Here is a 17,158-nt window from a genome sequence, read left to right on the forward strand (position 1 = left end):
GCCACATTCTGCAAATCAGCACTCACTGACCATACCTGGAAAGCTGAATTTTACTGCGTAAGTAAGCACCATAAACTCTATCTTCCCATAACCAAACCAGAAGACCTCAGAAATGAGACTCCTCAAGCAGTGCATCTACGCTCAGAGCCTTACTGGGTAACACTCCATCGTTAAAAAAGAGAAGGCACTGCCTAGCTTACCAGAAAGCGTGCTACAATTATTCACAAATGCTGTTATGAAAGCATAAACAGGGGCCTGCTGAGAGATCTAGTAAGGAGTGGAAAGACTGACTCCAATCTTCTCTGGAGATTTAAAAATTATCTTTTGATTGCAAATATGAGTATTCCTTCTGAGGAACTGGAATTGAAGGGGTTTAGCAATAAGAGCTTTTTGTTTGTGCACACATGAGTATTTATTGGGTTTACAAAATACAACTTATACATACTAATCTTTTAATGCAGTTTTGTCACTGACAACCATCATTTAAGCACTTTTTTCTCCCTAAAATTAAGACTTCCCAGGTTTTCATATTTATATCAATGAATTCCCCTTTATATAATGGATAATTTTTAAGAGATTCACAATGCCAAAAGGGACTAGTCATTTATCTAGCACAATTTTTGATATACAATTGGCTGTATAATTTTACCCATTTATTAACATATTCAGAACTGTAACATTAGAAATATACTGCAAGTCTAACCACACTAGAAAAATATTGTACTGGACTATGGTACCTTTGTGCTATTTCTGTGACAGAAGCATCAGTGACATGAATACAATTAGTCAAATTCAGCTCTCTCAGCTTAGCTCCTGAAGAACCTTGTACAAATGGCCTTACACCTCCATCACTGATTCTAAAAGAGAAATGTAGGCAATATTTATAATATGTATTTTTTCTACTCCATACAAGTCAATATACAATTTGCATTCAGCAGCCTACATTGTAGATAAGCAGAAATCAGCAATGGTATTTTTAAAATAGCCTTTTAAACCCAAAAAGGACTTAGAATAATTAACGGCCTAATTAGAAAGATGCTGCTCTTTGGAACTGCTGAAAAACAGAACTTTCTGAAAAAATGTCTGTTGGAGATTATGAGAACTTCCATTAGTTCCAACACTCAGGTAGGATAGCACTCCAAAGGACAGAGCTTGGAAAACATATCTGGAAAGTATCAGAAACTGTTCAAACATTTCAGAGTAATATTTGTATTAATATCTTTGTTAATTTAAGGAACTGAAATAATTTAAAGGAAAAATGAACTGGCACAGAAGCAAAAGTCATAGGTAGTATATGTATGTAGTAGCTGTTCTGTACACGTGCATGAAGAGTTAACCTGAGTTCTTTCTCAGAGTGTTTCACTTAATCAATTGCATACCTCACACACGAATCGCTAACTTATAATATACACAAAGGTTATAAAAATTAAGTAGACAGAAAAATCTTTCAGCCAAGTTGAGAGGGCTGGAGAGCTGACTACAACTTGGGTGTTTCAATACAATTCATATCTCTGGTATGTTTAACATTACTGTACACTTAGCTTTTCAATACATTCCGAGTATTTTTTCTGTGTTCCCTTGTGAATAAAAAATTAATCCCAGAAGTCTGTAGGACAGAATCATATTTTGGCTTGTACAGTTTGTTGAAGCACAAAGAATCACTGCAAATCCCCAAGTCCCAGAAACATACGGGTAAGAACAGGACTACTAATAAAATGATAACCTGAACAGAGGCTCATTCTGTGACCACAAGCTACAGATGAAGCTGTAATTCATAAAGTGTTAAAGTAATCATTCTGCAGTACTTCAACCACTGTGGTAGTTTTGGTGTTATTTCACAGTGCTGTTGTTTTTCATTCAAGATAGATAAATTTAAGAAATATACCTTTGGAATAACTAACTTGCATAAAGTCTGTAAGGAATGCAGAGCCTGGCAATACAGTCAACTGAATAAAAAAAAAAAAAAAAGATATTCTGTAACCAGATATTCTGTAACCACACTGGGCTTGAGGGCTGAAATAACCACATTATAACTTTTTAAATAATTGTGTGGTGAATACATATGCTAAGGTTCTCTAGTCAGTTGATTAACTGTATAAGAACACAGGCCACACACTGCTTTATCATACATGAAGATAACTGACTTAAACTGGGAAAATGTGCCAAGGGTATGAGCCACCACACTGCCTGTGTCCGTTTTTAGCCACCTTTTTACTCACATCTCTAGTATTTCTTAATTCTAATAAACATTATTAGTTAATTTTCTTTCTTCATTTTTCACTTGTAGTCAAATACTTCCTGTAATTTAAGAATTTTGAATTGTTAGATTTGCTCTTTCTGTCCCTTTCATTTCTCAAAAATTTTTCCATATGACTAAGTTAGAAAAACTTAGACTCTTAGAAAAAACATCAATGAAAAAGGAAACTGATTAAGAGCACTAAGATGGCTAAGCATTTCGAAACCTGTTCTTAAGCTTATACCACCAGTACAGTGCTTCCCTTGATTGTATGAGAAATCCCTAAATGTTTCTAACTCATAATGTGAACTTTTATAGCAATATACTGTCCAAATACAAGAACCATTAATACTAACAATTGCTCTTTTGTAGTTTCTTATCTATTGAGAGAAGCTCTTTACCAAGTTGCACTGGGTTTGCGTGGGAGGGTTTTGGTAGCGGACAGGTACAGGGGTGGCTTCTGTGAGAAGCTGCTAGAAGTTTCCCCCATGTCCCATAGAGCCAACGCCAGCCAGCTCCAAGAGGGACCCGCTGCTGGCCAAGGCTGAGCCCATCAGCGATGGTGGTAGCACCTCTGGAATAACATATTTAAGAAGGGGAAAAGTTACTGCACAACAGCAACTGCAGCCGGAGAGAGGAGTGAGAATATGTGAGAGAAGCAACCCTGCAGACACCAAGGTCAGTGAAGAAGGAGGGCAGGAGGTGCTCCAGGCACCGGAGCAGAGATTCCCCTGCAGCCCCTGGTGCAGCCCCTGGTGAGGCAGCTGTGCCCCTGCACCCATGGAGCTCCACGGGGGAGCAGATCTCCACCTGCACCCGGGGAGGACCCCACGCCGGAGCAGGGGGATGTGCCCAAAGGAGGCTGGGACCCTATGGGAAGCCCACACTGGAGCAGGCTCCTGGCAGGGCCTGAGGAGAGAGAGGAGCCCATGCTGGAGCAGGTTTGCTGGCAGGACTTGTGACCCCGTGGGGGACCCACGCTGGAGCAGTCTGCTCCTGAAGGACTGCGCCCCGTGGAAGGGACCCACGCTGGAGCAGTTCGTGAAGAACGGCAGTCCGTGGGAAGGACTCATGCTGGAGAAGTTCATGGAGGACTGTCTCCCGTGGGAGGAACCCCATGCTGGAGCAGAGTAAGAGTGTGAGGAGTCCTCCCCCTGAGGAGGAAGGAGAAGCAGAGAAAACGTGTGAGGAACTGACCGCAACCCCCATTCCCCATCCCCCTGTGCCACTGGCAGGGAGGAGGTAGAGAAAATCTGGCATGAAGTTGATCCTGGGAAGAAGAGAGTGGTGGAGGGAAGGGGTTTTAAGATTTAAGGGTTTTTTCTCATTATCCTACTCTGATTTGATTGGTATTAAATAAAGCTATTTTCCCCAAGTTGAGTCTGTTTTGCCCATGACAGTAATTGGTGAGTGATCTCTCCCTGTCCTTATCTCAACCCACAAGCCTTTCATTATATTTTCTCTCCCCTGTCCAGCTGAGGAGGGGAGTGACAGAGCGGCTTTGGTGGGCACCTGGTGTCCAGCCAGGGTCAACCCACCAGACAAGTTTAGATGTGTTACAAGCTATACCTTTGTTAATGCTGAAACTTTTACAAGTGCCTGCAAAACCAATAAAATAAGTACAGGGTTTTACAATAGTTTTACAATTGCTTAAAAAGTTTTGTTAAGATAATTCAGCAATTCTTTAGCTGTAGAGACAGTAGACACATGTGCAAACACACTCACAGCCCAAGATTTGGCTAACAGACTGGAAAATCCAGCCTTCTAAACGTTAAACCAGAAAATGCAGGCAGCTGTCCCATCTGCCCAGCTGAACTACCAACATGATGTCATGGTATTACTCCAGCACTTCTCAGCACATCTACATGCAATGTTATCAGATTTTTATACAGCATCACAGGCACAAAAAGTACTTTAGTTACATATTAAAGCAGAATCCCTAAAACTTCACATGGCGTTAGAAATTGTAAGATAAGCAGCAGCTCTAGCTTCTTTGTATTATTTTATAGGTCTGTTGATTTTGAAATGTTTTGAGGTTTTGCCTTCCCTGTTCCCTCCCACCCTTGACTTTATCACCATGCTGCAAAACAGGGAACAACCATGCAGCTTTGAAAGCTCATTCATTTGTCTTTGTTTCTACCAATTACATGACTCACCTGAAGTGGAAAACAGTCTTCACATAAAATATATCCTTCCTCTACAACATAAATTACAAGGTTGTCTTGGTATTGTAAAAAATTGTCAGTTTTTTTTATATCTTAGTACTAGATAAAGTATTATTTTAGTAGTCACAAAATTAAACAATATCCAAATTTTAATAGAGTCGTGGCACTGGAATTGTCTTTGGTTATAATTTTCATCTTCTTTGTAGCCACATTCCAGCACTAAAATATGCCATGGCTATAAAGTAATTATATCTACAGCTGATTGTTTGGCTTCACCTGGAGTGAATGAAGTAAATATTTTGGAGTGAATATTTATAATGAATGGATTTTTGAAGATGTGATACAGGAACAAAAAACTACTTGTATAAAATATTTTTTAAACTATTAAGACACATGTATTAACATTGTAAGAATTTATTTTTAAAACTGAAAGATGTGTTAACAGGACTTATTATAATTAACTTTACTAAAATTCCTTGGCAATGGTTTACAGAAATCTGGATGTGATATAGTACCTTACGCAGTCTGCTACATTCAGTATAAGAATATGCTTCAATGGTGAAATCATCTTAAGACCAGCATCTGTAATCTTCTGGCAATCAGCCATATGAATGTGCCTGATGTATGGGCAGCATTTACTCATCAACTTGAAACTTAAATCAGTAATTTGGTTATTCCCTGTTGAAATATATAAAGATGGAAGTTACACATCTAACATACATTAAGGGCCTGATCCAAATACCCACTGAAATCAGCTGAAAGGTTTATTTCAAATTTTCTGGATGACTTTTAAAAATAAATCATCCTAATAATTCTGCAAATTATTATACTAACCTTCAATGCTGACTTTGACAAGTTTACATTCAGCAAGGGCTTTAAAAGTTGCATCAGAAAGATGTGGAGAGTCAAGAAAGACAACAGACATTATCTGTTGGCATTTTTCAACCAGAGCCTTCAAAGGGAAAAAGATGAAAAAAAATATTCATATACCTATGCTGTCACATAACGAATGATCAGCAAATATTCTCCATATAATACCAAATGGTACAATTTCAAACAGTTACAATCCATTTTAACAGCAACTTTTAGACAGTGAGAGGTATATAAACTACTGAAAGTCTCCCTATATTTATTACGTTTGAGAACACAAGGAAAGTATGGCAGATACCCGAGACAGTGATCTAGTTAACAATCACTTTTGCAGAAGCCAGAAAATTCTTTTTTGATGGGCAAAATCAGTACCAGAATGCTGTTCGCATATATTAGATTTGCTTTAATACTGAAAAAACTGAAAACCTCTCATTTATAAGCTGGAAGACCATAATTCAGCCATGTCCATGTGGCAAAAGAAGACAAGACAACTGAAATTTTCTGAAAGTGACTGCAAGTGAGCAAGATTTATAATCACAATTAAGTAATAGTTTAATAAAATGTTTTGGGGGAGAAATTTTCCTCTTAAATTGTATCTGCATAACTTTCTTTAAAGTCAGTTGATAGGACAACCCAGTTCCAACATCAGAAAATTTCTCAAAGTACAGATTTATTCTCAGTTTCTTACTTGAATACATCTGTCTGTAAGAGTTGGCATTTTGTTAATTAGCAAATCTTGAATCCCACTGCAGCCATTGGCAATATTTCTGAAGCCATCAACTGAAACCTAAGAAAGAAATAAAATATTTATGTCTTAGCAAGCCTAACAAAACAATACAGGAAAGGCTTGAGATCTTCTCAGTACTTTAAAATCATAGGTACCTAGATGCTCACGAAAACAAGAAACGCATTAATCCCAGTAAAAGAAAAACAGACCCATGAGGTATACATGTTATTCTGAAATTTTAACACCACCATCCAAATCCAGGATCTGTTCCAAAAATGTGTCTACTAAGCAAGCAAGAGTAAGGCACAACAGTTTCTACAGTCAACACCATTTATGGGAGTAGCAATGAATGTCATTGTCACATCCTTCTACCTTTGTTTTCCCAGCCCTGTGAGGTATTCACACATGGCAGATGCTCACATCTAGTTTGAAGCAAGGTTTGAATGTAGTAAAATATCTTCATTGTTTTTTCCAGATCCATAGCAAAATGTGTGTTAAATTCAGATGGGATACAAAGAAAGATCCTATGCAATCACAATAACATCGAGCTCATTTACAGAATCCTTCATGTAGGACCACATCACCAACTTTGCATACTCTAACAGAGCAATATTCAGTGAAAGTATGAATGGACAGATGGATCTGTCAATTTAGTTTATTCCCTTTATCACTCCAGGGAGTGACCCCAGGGAGTCAATTCTTCAACTGCCCAAATTCAATAGATGTCAGTTCAGTCTTGGGTATAGAAAGTAGTTCCTTTGACATACAAATCCTGTGTAAAGTAAAGGATAGTTTCCTTTTAGCTCCATGTTCTACAGACAACATGGATGTGAACCATTCCCCCTCACAAAATAGTCCCCCATGATATTTGCATGTAGAGATCTCACTATTTCCCAGGGTTTTGAAGTTGTATAATATAATAATCTTGTGCAGCTCAGACTACAGCCGTGCTCTGCACCAAGAATTCATTTGCAAAACATCCACAAAAAAAGCAGTCTGGCAAGTCCTCCTGGGTACCAAATAACACCTGTGGAGACAAGAATCCAAAGGAGGAAGCTTCAAAGATAAAGTATACTGGGAAGGATTCTTGCTGTGCCCCACCTCTCCAAATGCTGCAGAAGACTGATTTGCTTAGTTACATTGCTTAAGGGGAGCAGCAGTGTAAAACACAGGCTTCGCTTAGGTATATAACTTGTCTGACAGTGGACACCATTAGCAGACAGATGATAGTCACAGAAAAGCAAGCCAAAAGCTAAGCAGCAGCTCATCACCCATCACACATCAGTATGGTAGCAGTGCACTAGAAGATGCTTCCAGTTCTTGCACTTGCAGCCTCCAGCCTTTGCAGCACATCTGACTGCTCCCCACAACTACTTATCAGTGGAAACAAGGGTCAAGCCTGCTGTCCTTCCACTCTAGCATTGAGTGAGGGGGTTAATACATTGGTTTCTGGCTCTTCTTCTTTTTGCAAACTTAAGATTTGGGTTCTTGCATGTGAGGATTTTTTTCATGACCTGAGTATCTGACTTTAAGTTATAATCAAGGCAGACTGTCTTTTCTTTTCTGGCATAATGCCCCATCTTTAAACTTATGGCCAGGTTGGCTTTCTCGTTATTTTCAGGCTGGAGTGGCCTTTTAAGCAGATTCTTTATAAATTGTTTTAAATATTTTGACATTAAATGTCTTTTCTCTCCTTCATAAGGGATTCTGGCACTCTTTGCACTTTTTCCCTTGTGCAGGGGGGTGTCAGCACTAGAGGGGAACTGGCTACATGTCTGTCAAATGTGTTCTTCAGCTTAAAGTGTTTGTGCAGGTCTCACGTCCAGACAGATGGACTATGGTGTGGCCCATGACACTCACTGGCACTGTTAGCACTGTGGATGCAAATAGTCCAATGTGTTTTCAGCTCAGGACAAGTGTAGCATGAACGTTTTTCCTACAGTGGGTCTGTAACAGCCTGCAAAATGACAGAGTGAAAACCCTACCATCAAAATAGCTATAGGAAATATTTTACAGGTAATGCATGGGGATATAAATCTGTCTGCTGCCTGCATTCAAGGTCAAGCCTGATATGGTGCAGCTGTGTAACACTGGATCAGGCTCCTCTGAAAACAGCTATATTGTAAGAAAGAGATGAAGAAGGAAAAAGAAAAATCTGGGGGCAGGAAGGAAGGCTGCAGAGAAGGATTATACAGAAAGATAACCATCTTGCAACCACAAGCTGGTCAGAGCATGTAGAGCCTGTTAGTGCACTCCAGGCTCTCACACCCCCTCCAACTGAGACGTGTCTGCTGGACAAAAGGACACCATGACTTTGGGAATGTGGTTGATGCAGGTAACATATCAGTGAGGATCTGCAGATAGTACTGCAGATCTCACCCATCAGCATGGATAGGTTGGATTTGCCCACCCCAGATGATTGCAAAACAACCAGTACTAGTGCAGGGCTGCTATGGCAAAGGCAATCCTCTTTTCAACTGGTAGTGATCACCAGAAGGTAAAATGTCGGCATGGAAAGATAGGTGCTAGTTCTCAGGACAGAATATGAAAATCAGTTGTCCAAATTCTACAGTTTTGTACTCTACTATTGGTATATGTAATGTAGGACAATGTAATCCTATCTCCAGTTTCCTCAGCCCAAAACCTCTGGTCTGTATGACAGGAACTAGCTTAAATTGTGAACATCACACAAGCAGCTGCCTGAGGGAGGTACGGGGCAATCTCCATTCTCCGCTGGTTGAGAAGCACTAATTGTGTTAACATGGCATGACCAATTCATTCAAGTAAGAGTTTACCTAACCCTGCAACAGACCTCCTCATTGTTGACTCTCAAGCACTGGAACAACAGAAGACAGCACTTTTTTTTTTACACACTTAATATGTTAAACAAATCACCACCTAGAATTTTCAGTTTGGGAGGTGAATTTCTGTAATTGAGTCTGTTCTTGGTCCCTATGCTACAAAGAGCAAACCATTCCCAAGAAAAGAGCGGGTATGCTATGTCATACAGTTTGTTGTAATACATGGTAACGACACTGTTCGTTATAATCTGAACATGATGCCTTTTCAAAAGAAGATAAGGGTTTTCACTTTTCTAAAAAATCAGCCACAGTTAAGCAGTTTGAGTATGCTTTAGCTGTTACGGCAGTAGGATTTCCCCTTGTAACTGCTGAACAGATTTGCTGTAATGAGAAGGAGTAACTGCTCCCAAGGAACAGTCACGCAAAAGCTGAGGTAGTGCCGAACATGCCGTATTCAGCTGTGCTTATTGTTCAAACTGCAGAGATTTTGTAAGACTCAGTTCAAATGCATGCATCATTTGTAACCAACTACAACTTACTCCTATGACTGCTAATCAAAGGAAGGTACGGGGCTTAATGGGATCTGCTGCCAATTGTTCTTGGGATATTTTTTTTTTTAGCATGAACATACTGTTAACTGTTAAAGAGTACCTGCCTAGGTTGGTGACCATAGTTAGATACAGAGAAGAGTAATACAAGATCCCTCGTGTCTAGATACCTAAAATTCAGATGCAAATACGACTAAATGATGGATCTTAGTTACATTACATTACTTGTTGCTTTGGCCAAGATTTTAAAAATATCACCCCAAAAAAATAAATGCAGACTCAGGATCCTAGTTTTAAGCTCTTGACTTTGCTAATGTTAGCCATTTAACTGAGCAGTAAGATAAATATTTGCAAGACTTACAGGTTGTTCTGACAATTGTAGAAGAGGAATCGCAGTTGAGGGGACTTCAAAATCAGGGAAATAGGTAGGAAAAATGCTAAGTCAAGAAAGTGCCAATAATATTGATGATTATTTAAAAAATAGACTGCAAATGCTAAAGCCTTTGTTTACTCCACTGAAATTAGGAATATAACTGAGGTGTCTATGTTAGACAATTATGAAACCTGGAATCCCTGTATAGCAAACAAAGAGCAAGAAAGATCCCAAGACAGGTCAGACCTGAAAAAGTCTGAATCACCCCTGGGGGCCTTTCTCCTTCTCTAATTGTTATATAGATAAATTAAGGTAATTTTCTAGGCACTACCTTAGGTTAGACACTTAAGTGAAGTTCCCATTCTCAAAAGGACAGATAATACGTAGCAGGTAATCAGATCAAACTCAACAATGCTGAGGGATAGAAGTAGCATATCTGTTTCTGGAGTTTAGTAATGATTGCATAATGTTAACTGCAATCTAAAGGACTTTCAATCTCTTTGTCTGGAAAAACAGTCTGCTTAACATAGCCATTTGATACTACAAATAGCAGCCATTTAGTGTTTTCCTCCATGCAAGCCAAAAACAATTATACTGAAGCAGCTAATAATACCCCTGCACAATCGTTTCAAATTTTTTTTCACTTGAACTGTTTTTTAACTTAAAGCTGCATAATGGATATCAGGCATCACATTGAGAAAGTTTCAGCGTGAAACGTGTTCAGACAAGATTCAACTAAATTAGTCAACATTTAGATGCTGCTGCAATATCATATGTATTTGTCTTACTTTTCTTTATTCCCAGAACAATAAAATCTTAATCTTGAATTTCTTTTCTAAAGCATCTATGGATTTTCTGTGAAACTTCAGGCATTCTTGAAGATAACATGTAGAAATACAAAATTTTGTGCACATTTTAGTAAAGCAATTGCTTTCTCAACTCACTTGGAATTTCAGTGTTTAATAGATTGCCTCAAGAGCAAACAGCTTGACCTGAGAAACAATGTTAGGATACACATGGAATTTAATATTGCATTCTTTGCCCTGGATCAGTAAAATCCTACTTAAACCTCCTTCTTAAAGCAGTTGTGAGGAAGGATGCTTTGAAGGTTATTATGAGTCTTAGATCCTATAAAATTTTGCAAAACAGACTTTTCCTGCATGACTCAGTAAGATCATTTTATAAATGTATTATTCTTCTTGCATGTACAGGATCAGAAGTCAATGTAGTGATTGTATATAAAATATAATTCCTTGTCTGTGAGGAGTTTCCAGGCTAATATGTAAATGACTGATTTGGTTTTTTTCTTAACTGTATGCTAATCTACTGTGATCTGAAATGAAAATACATCAAAACAAACATGGAGCAAACCACAGCTAAAGATTTGTCTGGATAGATTTAGAAAATAAATGTAGTGAAATGATGAAATGCTTATAAGAATGTCAAAATTCTTTTAATTTTATCTTTTTATAGTCTCTTAATTCCAAAGAATAGGTATACACAGAATTTTTATTCAGGTTTTGGCTTATTTGCTACACACACAGTACTGCTTTAAAATTCCTTCTTTCTCCCCCTGAAACAATTGTATTTGTGGAATCCACCACAAGGCAGAACACTGTCTACAGTGCAGAAGGGATTCTGAAGAAACACTGTTCTATGATTCTAGTATTGTAACCAGTATTCTTCAGTTACATGAGTTGATACTCAGGAAATGTAAACAATGAGTTCTCTTCTTCAATAAATAAAGAACATGGCTCAGATTTTCTCCCCAGGTGATGGCCCCTTTTTGCTGCTTGGTATGTCTGAAGAAGCCAGAATTTGACAGTAGCTACCAAAATGAGAATTTTCCCAATGAACCTAGAGCAGGAGAAACTCAGACGGTAAAAACTGGTGAAGCCTACACGTTTGCCAATAGCTTCTCTGACATCCCCACAAACACTGCAGAATGTCAAGAAATTAAAGGGTCAAATTTATTTTTACCAGTGGCTTGTGATCTCTTATCCAGATGTTGTAAACTATAGCAACTGACAGACCACTCTAACACATTTTGGGCCAGAATAGTTCCAGTCTGAAAATCAGCCATAGATGTTGGCACCAAAAATAATTTCTTTGAAATTCTTTGCAATAGAGCAATTTCTTTGAAAAGCTCCATGTTTCTAATTTAACTTAAAATATCTCTCACCAAACTGCTCTAGTTGTATAATCTCAATCTAATATGTCAGTAAATCACATGCAATTGCTTTACACCCTTCTGTCTTATCAGTTTTGTGTCCAATAGCAGAAAATTTTCCACCTATACTATTCAGCTTCAGAAACAGGACAAAGAAATCTTATGCTTTCTCAGTAATTCTCTGAGAATATCAGTGGCATAATAGGACACCTTCAGAGAAGGATGCAAGAAAATCTCTATATTTTAATGAAAATATCTTGAAACTCTTTAATGAAAATACTTACCACCATGTCATAAAGATACGACCTTAATTACTGAGATTTTATGCAAAAGATCCATACCTACAATTCATCCAGTATTATTGCCATTTATTAATATGATAGTCAAAGGAAAAACTGCCTTGTTTTATGACAACAGACTAGAAATGTGTGCTTAATTCCCAGTTTTCTGCCTAACTATGTTTTAACAAGCTATTTAAATGCCTTGGTCCTCAAGTTGCCACTTGCAAAATCATTAGGATAGTCACCCATTTTACAGATGGGCTTTCTAAATGGACATTCAAATCCTACAGTAGTAATAGTAATATAAGAACCTATATTAAAAAACTGTAATGTTAAAATGAAGGAAAAAGCAGGAAACATGAAAAAAATGGGGAAAATATATATTCTACAGAATATGTATTCTGTTCTATAGAACACTTTTTAGCATAATTTAAAAGTTTACACTACAGCTTCACTACATTTTTCTAGCTAGTTCTGAAACATTAGCCTTACAGAAGTTCCCTTTGGTTTAGTTCATCCAATGAGGGGAAAAAAAAAAGAACTCTATTTTATTAAAAAGCTTTCTGCAGCAGTGATGTAATTGGATGCTCTTTTTGGTTTTAACTGTTTACTTAAGTACTCAGTCATAATCATTAAGCACTGTTCCAGAATCATGGGGAAACCCAAAATGGAGGAAGCTATGGAATCCCTTTCAGAGCTCTCAAATACACTGGTAAGCAAACCAAATTTCCTCTGGAAAGGGGAGGATTGTGGTTTTCCCAGTTCGATGATGACCACTTCTTTCTGCTTACTATTAGATCATGCTTTCTAGAGGCAGATCCTTACAGCTCATGATTACACTTCAGAACAAGCAGGAATGTTGCTTTTGGAAAAATTAACCAGTTACTGGCATTTTGTAAAAGTAACTCAGAGGTAGGTAGTTCTTAACTTTCCTCTAACCTCAGCCCTCATTTCAAAATTCACACAGTCACTGCACAACAGTCTCAGCATGATTCTCAGGAACAAGAAACAGACGCTCAGAGTAAAGAGCAGTCAGAACAAGACTGTTGCCCTATCTGCCTTCATCCTTGGCTCTGAAAAGGTTTTGTTAGATGGAAAGTTAAACCGTTACATTCCTTAGACTCCATCTCTTTATCAGTTCACATGTATTTTGTAATTTGGGGAATCTTCTCAGTGTATAAAGAAATACATGTGGGAGTCTTTGTTAAAAAATTGGCAGACATTTATTGCCTTACGGTTTGGCATTTAATATTGCTTTTGAAGTATGTTTCAAGATACAGTATATATTTGAAAGTTTCTAAAATAGTACCAGATTCTAAAACCTTGGTTTTCTTTAGAAGTTTAGTAGGAGACTAAAATATTCCTAAACATTAAGTATTTTTAGATTGCAGTTATAAATACTACTTCAATTTATATATTAACCCAATATAAAATAGTAACAAAAGTTCACTTTTTAATTAATTTCCTTCTCAGGAAATCAAGTGTAAATTTGTATTTTTCCAGTGCAGAGTGGCTTTTATTTTTCTGATATTTCAGTAAAAACTGCATTTTCAAAGCTCACGATTTAAAATCCTAACTAATCATGACATAGAATTAGTCTATTTATGGCTACAAAAAGCAAGCCTTGTTCTCATTATGCAGTAAGAACTAGCTGTTTATAGATCTGACAGTTTGTTGGAAGTCATCCAAACCTATAGTGCTATTATTCCTTAGTAAAATTTAAACAGCTGTAGTCATGTAATTCAAAACCCTGGAAGTCTGCTGCAGTGCTTGTTCTACTTCAGTATACCATGAATGCAGGATGCAGCCAGTCATATAAAGGATTCTCTTCTTCACAGAATGAAAGGAAGACGTGAACTACAAACCTGAATGCAACCTGAAAGGTCCAAACAGATGAGCTTGTGACAGCCTTTTCCAGAGCCCAGGTACAGTAAACCTTTGTCTGTGAATTTTCTGCAGTGAGCTAAACTCAGATACTGTAAATTGGGGAAGCTGCTTTGCAAAAAAACAAAACAGAGAGCAAATGATTACAACGGTGTGTAACAGAATCAAAAGAACATAAAATATCGTATTTAAAGTATTCTGAAAATTACTGTAAAGAAAAGATGTTAGATATGAAATAGAATTATGTCCTTGCTGAAGTTTGAAAGTCCCTTTCTTCTGCTGCACTTTTTTCTCTGCTCCTTGTATCGCAAATTACTTGGGAATAGCACTATCATTCAGCAGATTTTACCATATGAAAACAGGATCATTTTAAAGTTATCTCAAATAACTGCAAAAGCATGCTTTTTTAATTAACCAGGATTTTTGTGTGCATACTTTGAAAGCTAATAGAATTTTCAGTATAAATTTGCTGGACTGTCTTTGCCATTCATTTTACAAGCAGTGCCTGCTGGAAATGAAAACCAGAACTCTATCAAAGGATGTTAAAAGCATAAATGTACAGTTAGAGCTTTTCTGGTCATGTAATTATTTAGAAGAGTACTATTAAAAGAACCTGAAATATTGAAAGAAATACAAAAAGGAATTATCCAAAAGTGGATCATCCAATGTTAAGTTTTGATCAGTTCTTTTGGAAAACGTTTCTGTATTCTAAACATTAGTTAAAAGAAAGCAAACTGTATAAATGGAAAATGATAATCAACAGCACTCTGTAAAAGCAAGAATCTATACTCTGAATATACTTAAGTTTCCATCTGCAGCGTTGGTTTATAACATACTGAAAACTATTCATTTTACTGAACTGCATTTCTAACTGGAATAAATAATAATTGCCACAAGCACCACAAATGAAAGCACACAGAACATCAAAACCTAGAATTAGGACCTACTGCTCTGGTAGACATTTAGTTGTAGGGATATAGTCATGGAATTCTGCAAGTCAGCAAAAGTAGGCATTTTGAAGAAAGACGGGAACACCCACTGAGGAGTTGACTACTTAAGGAGTGGCATACATTTTTGGACCTGACTTTATGCTTTCAATATAGAGTGGGGAAACATGCTAACTTGAACTGAACACAAAAAAAAAGACATAGGAAGCTGGACAAGAATGCTATTGTAAAAAAGGTATAACAATGAAATAATTTTAAAATACTAAGACATTAATATTTTAATATCTTAATAATAAGAATAAATATTAAGAAATTAAATATAAGATTACATTTCATGGGAAAAAAAAAAAGACAGACAACGTGCATCAGAACCAGATATTAGAATATAAAGGCATGTGTTTGTGATGCATTTTTTTATGGAAACATTTAATTCATTTTAAATGCAGAAATACAAGTATCCTCCTCTGAAGAAGCATAAGCCTTTTTGCATTTTAGTGACATATTCCATAGAAATCAGTGGGGGACATCAAACTCAGAGTGAGTACAGTTCCAAACTTATCTGACAAAACAGATAATAAATTAAGACACTGGTTTTTATACTCTGGCAGTTGAGTCTTTTTAAAGTATATGTTGCTGCTGCAAGGTTGCACAACTTAAGACACATGGAAGCATTTCTTACTGCATTTTGAAGACTGTGATCAAAACCTTCCAATACTCTTGAAGAGGCACTGATTTTCTTTACAGGTCATATGACCCATTTTTATGATCTGGGAATTTTAACACATGCCAACTTCTGCCATTTTTAAAGTGACAGCTTTCTTAAAACTTAAGCTTGAGCACACAGACTACTAAAAATCCTTGTTTTGTGTTACAGCTAAATTCTGCAGGAATTCTGTCATACTGGTTTTTCAATTAATTTTGGCATCAGCAATCTCAGGATCATTATTTTAAAGCAATCTGAAAAAAACACCTTCTGACCTCCTGACAGACAATATTCATGTCTACCATATGCAACAGAACTTTTCAGAGAGAAATTGTGGCTGATGATCTGTGTTGTGTAATACAGGGGTTAAAAAGCTTGTATGCAACAGTAGGAGAGAATAAAAAATGGCCTAACAGCTTTGAGCACACTCAGTCTACACTTCACTTGTTCCTTGTTCCAACAACAGACATCTGCTATACAATAGCAAACTTCACGTGCAGTGAAATATTATGAAATGCAATACTGCCACCTCTAAGGACTTTGTATTAGTTACCTTATTACACGGGACCTGTGGTGAGCTAATGCATTTGAGATGGCATGTGAAATGTTTATGAAATTTGTCTGCTATCAAAATCTTCACAGGACAGCAACTTTTTGTACATCCCCGTAATCTCAGAAACAATGAGCTTTGCTTTTTGTCCAGAAATTGTCAATAAAAACAGTGGTATCTTATGGTTTAAAATCAGAAGCACCATGGGTGACTGGGAAAACTTCTTATTAATGAGGTACAAGTTAAATGCAAAATATATTTTGTCAGTGGAGAATTTTTTTTAAACATTTTATTGCATTGAAAGCTTCACCTACTCTGGAGAATTCTTTTTTCGGTAAGTGCTATTTACTCATCAAAAGAAATGAATGATTCTGACTTTTGGTGGCAACTGGATGCTCAAGTAACCAGAATAACATATGCTGAGATTATCTATAGAACAGCTGTTCCAAACTTCAACATAAATATAAGGAAATTTAAAAAGACAAAATATCAGCCAACTGGAGAAAACACAAATTACGGTAAGAATAATACTGATGAAGAGATGAGTGGTAAGATTGGAGACACTAAATGGAAAACTTTGCCAAAACAAATGTTAGTAATATGAGGATATGGCATTATAGACTAAGAAAAACAAAAGTCAAAATGTATTGTGCAAGTGCCAAAGAAAAACATGTTTCTGGACTTTGTGGGGCTGCTGTTGAAAAGACGACATTAGTTTTCCTCATGGGAAAGAGAAACAATGTACAGCTATCTTCAAATCTATATACATCTTTGTGATGGCCACTATCTTGGACCAGCATGCCTCTTTTCCTTTATGGCAGCTTTTAATGCATCAATTCTATCTACCAGGCAGACTTTGAGTCTCATGGAGGGATACATCTAAAACAGGAATGGCAGACTTCT

General features: G+C 37.1%; 1 protein-coding gene across 1 annotated transcript in view; it reads right to left on the reverse strand.

Moving 5' to 3' along the window:
* FBXL13 (F-box and leucine rich repeat protein 13) overlaps positions 1 to 17,158 on the reverse strand; it is a 97,432-nt gene that overhangs the window by 25,334 nt on the left and 54,940 nt on the right. The window contains exons 12-16 of the mRNA XM_075717000.1: positions 14,037 to 14,166; positions 5,960 to 6,058; positions 5,236 to 5,353; positions 4,917 to 5,079; positions 738 to 857 (exon numbers count right to left, since the gene is read on the reverse strand). Of these exons, the coding sequence (XP_075573115.1) occupies positions 738 to 857; positions 4,917 to 5,079; positions 5,236 to 5,353; positions 5,960 to 6,058; positions 14,037 to 14,166 (630 nt within the window). The remainder of the gene's footprint in view (positions 1 to 737; positions 858 to 4,916; positions 5,080 to 5,235; positions 5,354 to 5,959; positions 6,059 to 14,036; positions 14,167 to 17,158) is intronic.

The sequence above is a fragment of the Pelecanus crispus genome, chromosome 1 (genome assembly GCF_030463565.1).
Source record: "Pelecanus crispus isolate bPelCri1 chromosome 1, bPelCri1.pri, whole genome shotgun sequence".
Classification (NCBI taxonomy): domain Eukaryota; kingdom Metazoa; phylum Chordata; class Aves; order Pelecaniformes; family Pelecanidae; genus Pelecanus; species Pelecanus crispus.